Below are 15,017 nucleotides of genomic sequence, written 5' to 3' on the forward strand. Positions count from 1 at the left end.
CGTTTTTTTCCATTTTTCTTAACGAACAATTTTTTTTTTCAATTGGTTATAAAAACACGTAAACTCAGAAGATCTGGACTGTGACTGCACCATATATCTAGTCGAGAGTGGTGTTGACTGAAAACAGATGATTTGGAGCGATTCGCGCGCCATCTGTTGGTCATTCTAAGGACTTATTGAACTACCCTCGTATTAAATAGTGCCGAGTACTGATCAAATAATTTTTTGAAACGACGAAAAAATTTGCTTCGGCCGGGACTTGAGCCGGGACCGCCACCATCCAAGAGTGGAACGTTAACCAATTATGCCACCGGGGCTTCAGCAGATAGTGTCTCGTTTCTCGTTGCTGCAGAAAATTATTTGACCAGTTATTGGCAATATCTCATATCAAGCATAAATTAATTAATTAACCTGGTCGACAAAATAACATCAATTACACAACTTACGATATGATAATTTTTTTTAGTAGAAATGTTGAAGTTATAAAATGTATTGAATTTCTTATAAGGAAATAAGTAGATGAAAACAATTTTGATTCGTCATGTAGTATGGTTTTTCGAAAGCAAACTGCCATAAATTACCTTGTAATTATAGTTGAATATTTGCTTTTAAAAAACTGAACTAACAAATTAAACATTTTGCTATTTTTCGACAAACAGAGCGTATTTTATCACTATAACAAACTGTATATGTTTTCATTTGCTTTCCATGGAAGATTTTTGAAAAATATTTTTGACAATCTGGATGAAATTTGATCTCTTAACTTCTGATTTAATATAATAATGATATTATAAGCGCGCTTTAGGTAATTTGAATTGCTTGGAACTTTTGTAAACCCTTTCAAATTCTTTTAAATTTCTTTGACTGCATTCAAATCTTCTGAATTGCTTTGCATTCTGAAATATATCGAAATGCATCTAAATGCTATCAATTATGTGAATTCCTTGAATTCGTGGAATTTCCTAAATTTAAAAACTCTTTCAATTCTAAGGACTTGAAAATAATGCAAAGAATTGAGACGAATTCAGAAGGATTAAAGGAATTCAAATTCAGGAGATTCAGAGAATTGAAAATTTTCAGGAACTTAGAATATTCGTGAACAAAAGGGAATTCAGGGAACTTAGAATATTCCAGGATTTCAGCAAATTGAGATAAATCAAATATTTTTGGGTACTCGCAATTTTTAATTGTTTCAGGATATTCAAGGATTTTAGGAAATTCAGAGAATTAAAGGGATTCCAGTGCGTTTAGGGAACTCAGGATACTTCTGGGGTTCAGGGAATTCAGGGAAGAAATGAAGGATTTAAGAGATTTTCAGGAATCCACAGAACTTTAAAGATTTCAGAGCGCTTAGGGAATTTCAGGAATTCAGAATTGTAGAAAACTCAATTAATTATATTTTTATCATTATTTAGGTTTTAAAATTTTTCAAATTTTAATTTTCAAGGCTTTAAATGTAAAAATGGTATATTTTTAAGTTGTAAAACTGACTAAATTTAATGTAAGTGTTTTTCGTCGGATATATGTATTTATTATGAAAAATATTTTTTAAAAGTCCAAGATTTTAATCATTCTAGGTTATTTTGCCTTATGTATAAAAAATTGGTAGTTTAAAATGAAAATCGTTATAATTCGAAGAAGATTAAAAATATTTTGAACCAGTTTTAGGTTATAATCCTAATATTATTAGGTTTAAATTCAATAATTTCAGAAAATATTTACAATTCTTCCATAAGATTTCCCTCCCGTAATTTCCTTATACTTCCTCTACTCCCCTTCCCTAATGGCCCCGACTACAGCTACCCTTATTTCCCTTCACTTGACCTAGCCCTCTCCTTATTTCCTCCCGATTCCCCTACTTACACCTTCTTATTTCCTCTCCCTTTACCACCTCTAATTTCCCTTATGCCCCCTGCTTCTCCTCCTATAAATTACCCTCACTTTTCCATTTCACACTCCCCTTCCCCTATTTCCCCTCCCAACGACAATTCTCCCTCCCCTATTCACCCGCACTACCCAACTAGTGTTGCCTTCAATTCTCTCACTACCCATTCTCACTTCCCTTACTTCCCTTCCTTAATATCTCCTCACTTGATCTACTTTCCCTTTAATAATTTCCCTCTTCTACCCACACTTCCCCTCACTTCCCATCAGTTATCCTACTCCTCTAACTTCTCCTCCCGCAATTCCTCACACTTCCCCTGCTTCCAACTTTAAATTTCCGCGACTATCCTTACGCTTATTTCTCGTTACTTCTCCTACTCCTCTCCTTATTTTCTCTCGCTCCACACACTTCCCCTCCCATAATATTCACTCACGCTCCCACCCCTCATTGCCCTCCTGACCCCTACTTCACCTCCCATAATTTCCCCTCACTTTTCCATCTAACACCACGTTTCCCCTACTTTCCTTCCCCAGCCATTACTCTTTCTCCTCTCCATATTCACCCGTACGACTATACTAGCCCTGCCTGCAATTCCTCCGATATCCTCCCTCACTTCCTCTACTTCTCTTCCTTATTTTCCTCTCACTTGATCTACTTACCGTATCCTTTTTTTCCTCTTATCATGTACCCACGCTTCCCCTCACTTACCCTACTTCTCATACTTCTCTCCCGAAATTTTCTCACACTTCCCCTGCTTCACTCCACTTCCCCTACTCCTCTTCCTCTATAATTTTGCCTCACTTTTCCATGTAACACTCCCCTTCTTCTACTTCCCTCCCCCAGTCATCACTCTCCCTCCCCGCTTCAACCGCATAACCCTGCGAGCCCTGTCTTCAATTCCCAAAATCTTATTTTACTTTCCCTATTTCCCTTGCTCTAATTTCCTCTCACTGCATCTGCTTCCACTTTCATCATTGCCCCTTAGCTGCACAACTTCCACTTCTATCGTTTTTCTCATTTACTCTCATTTCCCCTACTTTACTTCACTAATTCCCCTCCTCTTACTACTCTAACTTCCCTTCTTTCATTTTTTCAAATAAACGAAACTAATTGATTTCTCTTCTTTTTTAAATTTCTTCGAAGTAGTAAAACTCCTTATCATTTTACTTACTCTCTTTATAAAATTTCTACTTTTTTACCTTAGTACGTTGATTGAATGTTTTTATTGATCCCGTGTTTATTTCCAAGCACAGCTATCTCTAGTCTTCCTCGTAACCAAATAACCATTAACGATATCACATCTACTCCTGCCAATATTTTATTCCCTAAAGTGCTTATATCCTTAGCCTGCTCGAACATTTTGAATGATTAATTTTTATAGGATAACTTAAAATAGATGAACTTCTTAAAAATTAAATATAAATTAATGATTTTTGTTAATGATTTTTCTCTTCTTGGAATTTAGTTGAGTCGATAGAATTTCTCGAGTTCTGCTTCTCTTTCCAGCACTCTTACTTCTCCTTAATGAACAGCGGACGTCACTTCTTAATAGAAATATCAAAGTGAAATCAATTTCACCAGCTTCCAGTTCTTAAACTGTAAAAATCTGAAACTCTACGAAGTTTCTGGGTAAACAAGAACCGATAAAATCACTGCGGTTCCCTTAATCGCGTTTTCTATCGGAAACGGAAGCTGTGGCACAGCGAAGCTTTTATAGGATGTAAGTCGGATAATTTTGCTTCGAGTCAATAAAGTGTGAAGCTCTACTTCTAACGAAAGATCCGACACTCGGTAAATGTCTTCTTACGTGTTCTTTCAGCATAAAATCAGGCCGCTCTTTTTATTCTAGATTTTTTTTTAAATATGGCAAAGAAGTAAGAACACAATTATTTGTTTTTAAAAATATAATATTTAAAAGAATGACAAAAAATTCTTTTTTGTTAATTTATTAATTTGTTAATTTGTCTTTTCATGTAAAAAAATAATGTTTTTGGATTAAAACTTAACTTTTTAAATTAATATTCAACTTTTTGTTTGAAAATCCATTTTTTGACTGAAGACAGATCATTTTGTTGAAAGCTGGTTTCCTTAGTTGAAAATTTTAATATTTTCTTCTCATTTTATTTTAATTTAATTTAAATTTAAATTTATCTACTTTAGTTAAAAGTACAAGTAATTGGTTAGAAATTCATGTATTTGTTGATAATTCCTCTTTTGAAATATTACAAATTAAATGTTTCGTTGAGAATTCTTTTTTTTTTGTTGTTTTGGTTAAATTCAAGTATAAAAAGTCTATTTTCGAATGCCCTACAAGATTAGCATGGCAACTTTTGGAATTTTGTTGAAAAGTTGAAAATCCAAATTTTGATCACAAAAAATAATGAAAAATTTCATTTTTCGGTCAAACTATGCAAGATAGGAAAAAAATGAATAAGCTAAAATTGCGCGCTCTGAAAAGATCTACAAATTTGTCATTGATCACTTTTCGTTAGTACGCGTAGTTTTTTTTAGCCGTAAAAAACCAAAATAAACAATTAAAACATTCAAGTTCTGGAAAAGCGACACAAGCTACGGAAAAAATGAAAAGACAAAAGCTGCTTTTCAAACAAAAAATAGAGAAAACTCATTTAGATTTGTCGTGAATAATTTTTTATACGACACGAAATTTTGTTTTTACCCGTAAAAAATAATATTGCAAATAAAAAAAGTAAATTTTTCAAAAAACGCGATAAGGTACAAACTAAGATTAACAGACAAATTTTTTCAATGAAAAAAGATCTATAAATTTATTATTAATCAAAAAATAAGATTACAATTTTTTAAATAAATAGTTCGAAAAACGAAACAAGAGGTAAACAAAATTAAAATACAAAAGTTGTTTAACCAAAAAATATCAACAAGTTTGTTATAAACTCTGGTTATAAAAATATATTAAAATAAGATAAATAAACTTTTTGGAAAAAGGACACAAGATGCAATAACATTTTATTTAATAACATTTTTCGCCTAAATTACGTCTGCATTGAATATAAAAAAATTTAATTTATGGAAAAACGAAACAAGTTGTGATAAAGTGTTTAATAATAATTTTTATTTTAATAGAATGCGCATTTTTATTAATGATGAAAATAAGACAATTAAAATCCTTTTGATCCAATACTAATACATATTATGAATAGTGATAATATACATTCATTGCAATGATATGCATTTTTAAGGGTGGCTAAGAATGCAATTTAATACAAAATAAGAAATAAATATTGAAGTAATCACTATAAAATAAGATTTGTACTTTATTTTGCAATATCTGAATAAACCGCCCCAGACCGAGGTACAGAAATAAATATAATTTACATTTGATTTAATAGATTTGAACACAATGTAGAAAGGTGATGAGAATGTCTTTGTTAAAGCCGAAGGAGCTTTAAAAAAAGAGAATTCAGAATCACCAAATGACAGTTGTCGATGCTTTGACCTTTAATTTTAAAAGACTTGGTCAAACATGCGAGGGAATCTTTTAATTAAAGATTGATGGTTTTAGGAATGCGTAATGTTTCCAATTTTGGCAGCATATTTTTGGCTTATTAAGCTATTTATTAAAAAAGTAAACTATTTTACGGGAAATCATTTTTTTATTATGAAATATAACTTTTTTATGAAAAGTTAACTATTCCATTTTTGTTTGGAAATATATCCTCTATAAGCTTAAAATTAAACTATTTGGTTTTAAATGAACATTTTTGTTGAAAATTCATATTTTTTGTTAAAAATTAAACTATTTGTTTGAAAATTTAACTATTTTATGTGATTTTTTTTGCCGAAAATTAATTTTATATCTCAGTAGTTAATTTTTTAATTTTTGGTTAAAACAATTAACGATTTCATTCTTGATTGAACATGTATCTTTGTTAGTTTAAGATTCAACTACTTCGTTGATTTTTTTTTTAATAGAAAATTATATTTCATGTTGAAAATTATTCTTTTGTGCCTTAAGAGTCAGAGGGCGGTATTGCGTTATTTAGCGCGGTGACGGCCCTCGGCTCAGTGACCCCCACTCTGCCATATAGACGTACTGCGCTTGCGCTAGCAATGCGTAAGAGGAACACGGTGGGGCTTATTATTGCCATGGTAACGGGTTGTCGCTTCGTGTTCCTCTTAAGCGTCCTAGCGCAAGCGCACTGCATCAGCATGCCCAAGTTGGGAGCTCTGCCTCGGCCTCAAGCTGTCAACTCTACGATCAATGGCCCAAAAACCACAATCTCTGCGGTCTTGTGCAGCCAACTTCACGATCGTTTGCATTTCCACGCTTTCGCCCCTTTGCTCGTAATCTACTATTTTTAAGTTTCAAAAAGTAACTTACGCAACACTGCACCGAGAAATCGTGGAAAAAGAAATTCACGAATTGAAAAAGTAGATCTTAATTGTAAATTCATCTCAGCAGAATTATTGTAGGATAAAGTTGATAAAGTTTTGTTGATCTTTGCAGAGAATTATGGACAAAGTGGAATACAGGCATTTCGTGAATTAGCAGAGAAGAATGGAGTTTGTGTGGCGAGAGAAGATTCAGCCCTATCAACATCGAACGATTCAGTTTTTGATGGAGTCCTGCGGAATCTTAATCAGGATAGAAATGCGAACATCGTGGTTTGCTTTTGTGAAGGGAAGACTATGAATGGCCTCTTGAGAGCCTCAAAGCGTTTGAATATGACGGGACGCTTTGTATACATTGGAAGGTACGAATTACGAATTAACAACATTTCAGCTTATTCTACGTTAAACACATTTACTATTTGCCTTCCAAAATTCAGAACGGAAGATTAGAAGGAAAAAAAAATATAATTTCCAATGTTTTAGGAAACATAGACTGCAGTGTATATGTATATCTAATTAAATAAGTGGAGAAGTTTTTGTTATCTAACTCATAAAAGTATATAAATGGACAATGAAGAAGTAAACCATTAGTTGTTTGTTTATTAATTTTTATTATTAATAATCCTTTACACCAATGGGGCAAAGGACCCACATAACATAAGCATGGTGCGGTCTGTGAGACCGCACTTCGATCCGCTTCTAAGAATTTGCAACTTTTTGCTCAAATGAAGGATAATTGTGATGTAAAATTTTTCTAGAATGGTTGCGTTCCCTACTCAAGGGTGTCAGCATCAAGGTTAGTGTTATTTATGTCCGACAACTAGCCTTTTAAATAATTTGAAACAAATTGAATCAGAAATATAAAATTGTGACCCTACCATGTCCGCACAGTGGCCGAAAATGGACAAAAATCTAGTGACATAAAAATAAATTAAACTTTAAATGCATGCATTTATGTTCCCGTAAACCTAAAACCCATAATCCCCAAACCCATAAACCTCAAACTCATAAACCACAAACCCACGGGTGCACTCGAATTGCGCCAGCGGTCAACCACCCTCCCAAATTGAAACCTGAACTGCGTCAGGGAAAAAAGGTGTAAAAGTAGGTAGTTTTTAGATAGCAGGAATTGCGCTAGATGTATCTTCAGGTGCTCTCCCATGAAAATTGGACAATGGGCAAGACGTCTTAAAATACTCCTCCCATGAAAAACAAAGTGTGATTTAAACCGACAACTGTCTTATCGGTTTCTTTAAAATAATAAAAGTTTCAGTCTCAGTTAAAGGGCAGTCACAAAAAATATCACATTTTTGTACATGCTTAACATTATTGGAAGAAATAAATTGCTTTTTTTTAATAATGAATCTTTAACAACAAAATAAATATTTGTAATTCAATTTTTTCAAATTCATTATCATTTTAGAAAATGTGGACCAGCATAACTGCCCCACTTTTATTGAAAACTGTTATTTTAGAAACTATTGAACTGATAAAATTGACGAAACTTGTTCGCAACTTCTTTGGTTTGAAAAACTTCTTTAAAAGAACTTAAAAAAAAGAAACTTGACTTTAAATTACTAATTGAACTAATAAATTGATCAACTATTATCTAATATACTGTCTAATAATTAATTTTTAATTAATTAAAAATAATTCTTATAATAAGATCTTTTTGCATTTGAAAACGAATAATAATAATAATAACATAAATAATATAATTAATTATATATTTATTAATATAATTATACAAATATATAAATAATATCAATATAAAAACATTATTCTCATTAATTAGTTTGGTGACAATTGATAAAACTATTTAACTCGAGCGTTAACATTTTGATTAAAGATCTGTAGAGGATATCTTGTGTTTAATATGCACCCCTGTTTTCAAAAAAGATTTAAAAATTGGTTTTGTTCACTGGAAACCTTTTAGAATTCTTTTAAAGTTTTGGTTTGAAACGTTTAACCGAAAGCTTCATTTTTAAAAATCTTTTAACGTTTAAAATTCGTTGTCAATCTCTTCAGTAGTTCTACTTGAATTTATTTTATTTTTTATTTTATTTTTTCAATCTCACGAAATTGAAACATTATTCTTTAAAATATTCTATTTATTTTCGAAATTTGAAAAATTTAGTTCATTTTTCATAATAGTAAATCTAAAGAAAATTGTCCTAGAACCCTTAATAATTGCTTTCATTATCTTGATATCTTAAAAATTCACAAAAATCCAAACTTATAAATTTAAAATATAAAATAAAAAGAATCTGATTATTTCAATGAAAATAATCATTTGAGACTTTTCATGTTTTGCAGTATTGAATTAATTATTAACTAATTAATTTTTTTCCGCAATATTAAATTGCATGAAGATTTAATTTAAATTGTTTTAAATTAAGAGACATAAATTGATTATTTACTTTTACATTTCAAAAACTGATAAGATCTACTAAAACTGTTCGCATCTTCTTTCACTTGGAAACTTTATTTAAAGGATTTAAAAAAAAATTAAACTTTTAATGATTAATTTGACCAAAAAATTTATTGACTATTATTTAATGTACTGTTTAATAGTTATTATTTTATCATTTTGAAATAATACTTATAGTGAATGAATAACATAAAACATAATTATTTTGTGATAATGATAAAAATTATTATTATTAAATTATTATATACTCATCAATATTTTGATAAGTTTCCAAAAAGCTAAAAAACTGGAAGATTCTGGTTACGGTGTTTTTAAAAACTTTTCTATTAAAAATTAAAAATATATATATCAAAATTTTCTTTTTGAATAATTCAATTTTAAAGGTTTATAATTTTAAAAATTTACATTTTAAAAGTACAAATTTGTGGAATCAATTTCAATTTTTCATAATGTAATAAAAAATTTAAATTCTACAGTTTAAACGGCTTTGTCTTTGAAACATTCAACGTAGATTAAAGTAGTATCAAACTGAGAATTAATTTCATTCAATACCACTAATGCAATTGGAATTCCTTTGAATTTTAAGTGATCAATTTTTAAAGTTTTTAACTTTTTGTCTATTTGTAAAATTCGATTCTGAAATAATTTTATTTTTAGATTCTCAATTTGAAAAAATCTTTGAATTTATTTTTGACCACTTATTTATATGATTATTAATATTTTTTAAATCATTTAGTATTATTAATGTCGAAAACATTTATTTGTAAACAACTATCGGAAATTTCTTAGTTCAAGTACTTTAAATAAAATACTTTGTATTTCAGTGTCTGTCAAGTTATCCTAGAAAAAGGATTCTCCGAGCCCTTCCAACTAGGAGTTTTTTTTAGCCGTCATAAATTTACTCTCAGTTTCCTATCGAAAAAAAATTGATAGATCTTGAAAAACGCCGATCGATCATAAACCACAAACCTATTAACTCTAAATCCATCAATCGCAAACTCATAAACCCCAAAACCCATAAAGCCTAAGCCCAAAAACCCCAAACTCATTAACCCTAAACCCATAAGTTTAAAATCTATAAAACCCATACTCAAAAAACCTAATTCAATGAATCCAATGTTTATGACAGCGGTTTATGGCTTTTGTGTTTCTGCATTTGTGTTTTATGGGTTTGGGGCTTATGGGTTGGGGATTTATGTGTTTAGAGTTTAAGAGTCTGGAGTTTATGGGGTTTGGGCTTATAATCTTATGTTTTATAGGTTTGGGGTCTATAATTTTGGAGGTTATGGGTTTGAGGTTTATGGATTAGGGTTTAATGGGGGTAGGGTATAAAGGTTTGGTTTGTACGTGTTTAGAGTTTAAGAGTTAGGGGTTTATGGGTTTGGGGCTTATAAGCTTATGTTTTATAGATTTGGGGTCTATAATTTCGGGGATTATGGGTTTGAGGTTTATGGATTTGGGTTTTATGGGGGTAGGGTATAAGGGTTTGGTTTGTATGTATTTAGAGTTTAAGAGTTAGGGGTTTATGGGTTTGGGGCTTATAAGCTTATGTTTGATAGATTTGGGGTCTATAATTTCGGGGATTATGGGTTTGAGGTTTATGGATTTGGGTTTTATGGGGGTAGGGTATAAGGGTTTGGTTTGTATGTGTTTAGAGTAATAGAGTTAGGGGTTTATGGGTTTGGGGCTTATAAGCTTATGTTTTATAGATTTGGGGTCTATAATTTCGGGGATTATGGGTTTGAAGTTTATGGATTTGGGTTTTATGGGTTTAGGGTATGAGGGTTTGGATACATCCATTAGAAGTTTAAGTTGTATTTATGCAATTAAATATCTGTTTTTTATGGATAATGCGCTTTTTCTTTAGCCAAACATTTATGTGTAAATAAAACCAAGTTTGAAATTCTGCTAGAAATTTTTCGAAACATTTAAAAAAAAATTTGTTATGATTCATAAGGTATTGAGCTGTCACTATATTTTTATCCATTTTCGGTCAAAGTACAACTAAAACTAAAGCTTCCATACTTGAAGAATAAAATAATTCACTGATCGTTATCTAATCAAATTATATGCTTAAATTTAAACTTCTATAAATAATTATAATTGTAATTTAAAAAAGCTACATCCAATTTCATACAGTTTTAATTCAATTGGAAACCAACTTCATGCTAAAGACAATTTTATGAGATGTCGAACTAACGAATACTATTATCACTATTATACTGTCACATTAAACTTACAGAAAAGTCGCAAAATGAATGAATTATAAATTATTATATTAAATTAATAATAAGTTACAAAAAAATTATGCTTTCAGTGTTGCTGAACTTTTCTTCCATAAATCAGAGCTTTCCATCTTAATTAAACTTTAGCCAATACCTAGAAAAAACTTCTCAACCATCGGTGCTTTAGACTAATTAGTTTTTCATCACCCCCCCCTCCCCCCGGTATAAAGTTCCCTTTTATTAATCTCCATAATGAAAATGTAGGAAATCGAGAATTGAGAATCCAATAAATACAATTTGTTGTAAGTAATTAAGGAAGAGACTGACATGACTCAAGTAAAGGGACAATTGGCGGAAACTTTTCTGTATTCTCTGGAACGAATCAAATTGGGATAGGTGGAAAGCATGTGGCCGCAATTACGGAACGGAGTTCAGTAATTGAGTCTCAGAGTCACCGAGACTCACCTTTTCTACTCGGTGCACGACTAAAGGAGTCCGCTTCCGTTCTGTAACTAACTTCCGTTCGTCGCAACGGTTCTTCCGTTCAATCGCTATATATCTCCTCTCGCGACTTACTTTCGGCCCCTGCGCCCTTAATTTTTCATTTACTTCTAAGGAGAGTGACACCTGCAGGCACAGTCCTGAATTCTGCAGGATCACTGAATCGGAAAAAATAGGTCAAGCTAAAGAAAAAAGAATCGCGGTTTTTTATTTATTTTACCTAATGGGGAGGCGTGCTCTAATAATAAATTAGCAGGGGATGTTTCTTAAAGAGAGATGCTTTTGTCGTCTCATATTTTAATGAAGGTTTCTTTAAAAATAGGGTTTTTGACAAAAATTCCTTTATTTTCTAGTAATTAGTCGCTGACGACACTATTTCTTCAGTTCGCCTTGAAACATTTTTTCGCCATTCTTGGCATCCCAAAGATTAAAATTTAACCAGATTTAAAATGTCTTAAAAAATATCAAAACATTTTAAGTAATTCCTTGAATATTAACGAGATTTCAAAGAATTCAGAAGGATTATACAAAATTTCAAATTATTTGCGAAATTTTTCAGAAGAGACTTTTGAAGAGATTAAGGCGTTTCGCAATATTTTATGTTTTCATTATATTTTATACAAAATTCAATAAAAAATGTATAGATTGTTCATAGATTTTAAAAAATTTCAAAGATTTTATTGTATTTCAAAAGAGAATTCAAGGATTTTTAATAGATTTAAGTAAATATGAGCAGATTTCAAAGTCTTCAGATATTTTTAAAAATTTCAAGGAATTTCAGAAAAAATTAAAGATATCAAGCGGTTACGAAAATTGAAGAGTTTTCTGAGGATTTCATAAAATTTCAAAATAATCCAAGGATTTTTAATAGATTTAAGTGGATTTGAGCGGATTTTAAAGCTTTCAGATATTTCAAAAGATTTCAAGGAATTTCAGAAAACGTCAAGGTTTTTAAGGGATTAAAAAAAAGTGCAGAATTTTATAGAGATTTCAAGGGATTTCAACAGACTTCAAGGATTTTTAATAGGTTTCAGTTTATTTGATCAGATTTCAAAGCCTTCAGATATTTTTAATGGTTTCAAGGAATTTTAGAATAAATAAAAGATATCAAGACTTTACCAAAATATGCAGAATTTTCTGGTGATTCAGATTATTCCAACAGAATTTAATGATTTTCATCAAATTTCAGTAAATTTAAACGGTTTTCAAAGATTTCAAGGGATTTCAAAGCTTTTAGTATATTTTTTAAAATTTAAAGGTTTCAAAGGGTTTCAAAAATTTTTTATTTGGTTGTGATATTTAGAGGATTTCAATAGAATTGAAGGATTCGCAATAGATTTCAGAGAATTTTGTCGGATTTCAAAGATTTAAAGGGATTTCAAAGCTTTTAGTATTTAAGGCTTTTTAATAGATTCCAGTGTACTTGAAAAGATTTTAAGGGATTTCAGAAAATATGAAAGTCTTCCATAGATTAAAAAAAAGCAGAGTTTTTTGGGAATTTCAGAGTATTTCAATAGAATTCAACGATTTTTAACATATTTCAGTAGATTTGACTGGATTTCAAAAGTTTCAAATATTTTGGAAGATTTCAAGGAATTCTTTTAAATTTTCTAAGCATACAAAAATTGTAATTTTGTGGAGATTTCAGAGAATTGCAACAGAATTCAAGGATTTTTAAGGATTTCAGTGGATTGGAGCGAATTTTAAAGCTTTTCGATATTTTTCAAGATTTCAAGGAATATCAGAAAATTTAAAAGTTTTCCATTTATAAAAAAATGCCTTTTTCGGTGAATTTTAGAGAATTCATCGATTTTTTACAGATTTCAGTGGATTTAAGCTGATTTCGAAGCTTTCAGATATTTTGAAACATTTCAAGGAATTTCAGAAAATGTCAAACCTTCCAAGGGATTTATAGAAATTGCAGCTCTCTGATTCAAAGAATAACCTTCAGTGGTCCGAAAAGCCTATATATTGGCTCACCCCTTGATCGACACTTTGTCTATGATCAATCAGTGATATAAGATACCTTTTGGGCCAATTCTCTGAGGTCGATTTTCCTCCCGAATTGCCGGCCCTCTAAAGGTTAAGAATTAAGATGAGGAATTTAAGGATTTCTATTAGATTTAAGTCGCTTTCTAGGGATTTCAGAGATTCCAAGGAATTTCAAAGCTTTTAGGGTATTTTAAAAGATTCCGAGGTATTTCGTGAGATTAAGAATAATTTAGCAAGATTATAAATAATTTCAAAAGATTACAAAATTTCGAATTATGTGCGTAAGATTTCAGAAGATCTAAAAGTCTCCGAAGAGTTCAAGAAATTTTCCAATATTTGAGTTAGTTCTTAGATTTCAACAGAAAATAAAAGATCCCATAACATTATAAAGAATTTAAATAGGTTTCAAGAGATTTAAGAAAAATTGGGAAGTTTTCTCTGGATTTCAGAGGATTTCAAAAGAATTTAAGGATTTTTAAATAATAGATCTCAATGAATTTGAATAGATTTCAAAGATTTTAAGGGGTGTCAAAGTTTTAGTGTATTTAAAAATATTTCACGGATTTCCAAAAAATATCAAAGATTTCAAGGGATACAAAAATTTCAGTTTTATGGGAATTTCAGAGGCTTTAAACAGAATATGAGGATCTTTTAAGAGATTTCAGTTGATTTAAATATTCCAAGCTCTTTGAAGATTTAAAAAATTTCAAGGCATTTTATAAAAGATTATCAAAGATTTTAAGGGATTTTATGAATTCTCAGGAAATTAATAAATTTAAACACTCTGAAGGAATTTAAAGAATATAGTATATTTTAAGAGATTGTGACAAATTCCATGAGATTGCAAAGAATAGATTACAGTGAATTTCAAAGATTTCAAGAAATCTAAAAAAATTTCAAAGATTTCAAAGTATTTTAAATGGTTTATAAGACTTGGTAGGATTTCATACAATTCCATCATTTTTTGAAGGAATTTTGAGAGAGATGATTGATATTATTTAAAAGTGAAAATTTTTAAGTCCAAAACTTTCGAAATTGAATAAATTCAAAGTCCATTATAAATAGAAATGAGCAAACTCGCACTTCCTAAATATTCTCGATTTATTTTGCTTCAGTTATCAGTTTTTAAATTAATTATTTCAAATTGAAAGCGTCTGAAAATCCTGAATTATTTAATGTAAATTTCGTTTTCTATGCAAATAGCGTCCACATTAAAATAATGGCGCGAAATTTAAATCAGGAAATCAGAGTTTCTAATCTGAATTTGTTATTGGTTGATTTTAATCTCGCGCAACTAGTTTCATGCGAAGATTTTATTGAAAAAGAAGTTTCTGTAACATGACAATTCCGAAGAATAAAAATAGTGACAAATGAAATATCGAAAAAATACGAATGACTGTGAATGAATTTTCGAAATATATGAATAAGAGCTAATGCTTATTCAAGAAAATACAATTCTACCAAATTATATAAATTTTTGATTCGGAAATATAAAAATTATGGCAAATGGTAGTTCGGAGGAATAAAAATGAGACAAACTCACAATTCATTTAAGTAAGAGTAATAGTACACCAAACTCTTGCTGCCAGTCATCCCGTTCTTATCCTTCCTA

The 15,017-nt window shown here is 30.3% G+C and overlaps 1 protein-coding gene across 1 annotated transcript in view; it reads left to right on the forward strand.

The window, feature by feature from the left end:
- LOC117175275 (metabotropic glutamate receptor 1-like) overlaps nt 1-15,017 on the forward strand; it is a 173,488-nt gene that overhangs the window by 72,382 nt on the left and 86,089 nt on the right. Inside the window, 1 exon segment of the mRNA XM_033364984.1 lies at nt 6,372-6,618. Within this exon segment, the coding sequence (XP_033220875.1) occupies nt 6,372-6,618 (247 nt within the window).

The sequence above is a fragment of the Belonocnema kinseyi genome, chromosome 6 (assembly GCF_010883055.1).
Source record: "Belonocnema kinseyi isolate 2016_QV_RU_SX_M_011 chromosome 6, B_treatae_v1, whole genome shotgun sequence".
In the NCBI taxonomy this organism is placed as follows: Eukaryota; Metazoa; Arthropoda; class Insecta; order Hymenoptera; family Cynipidae; genus Belonocnema; species Belonocnema kinseyi.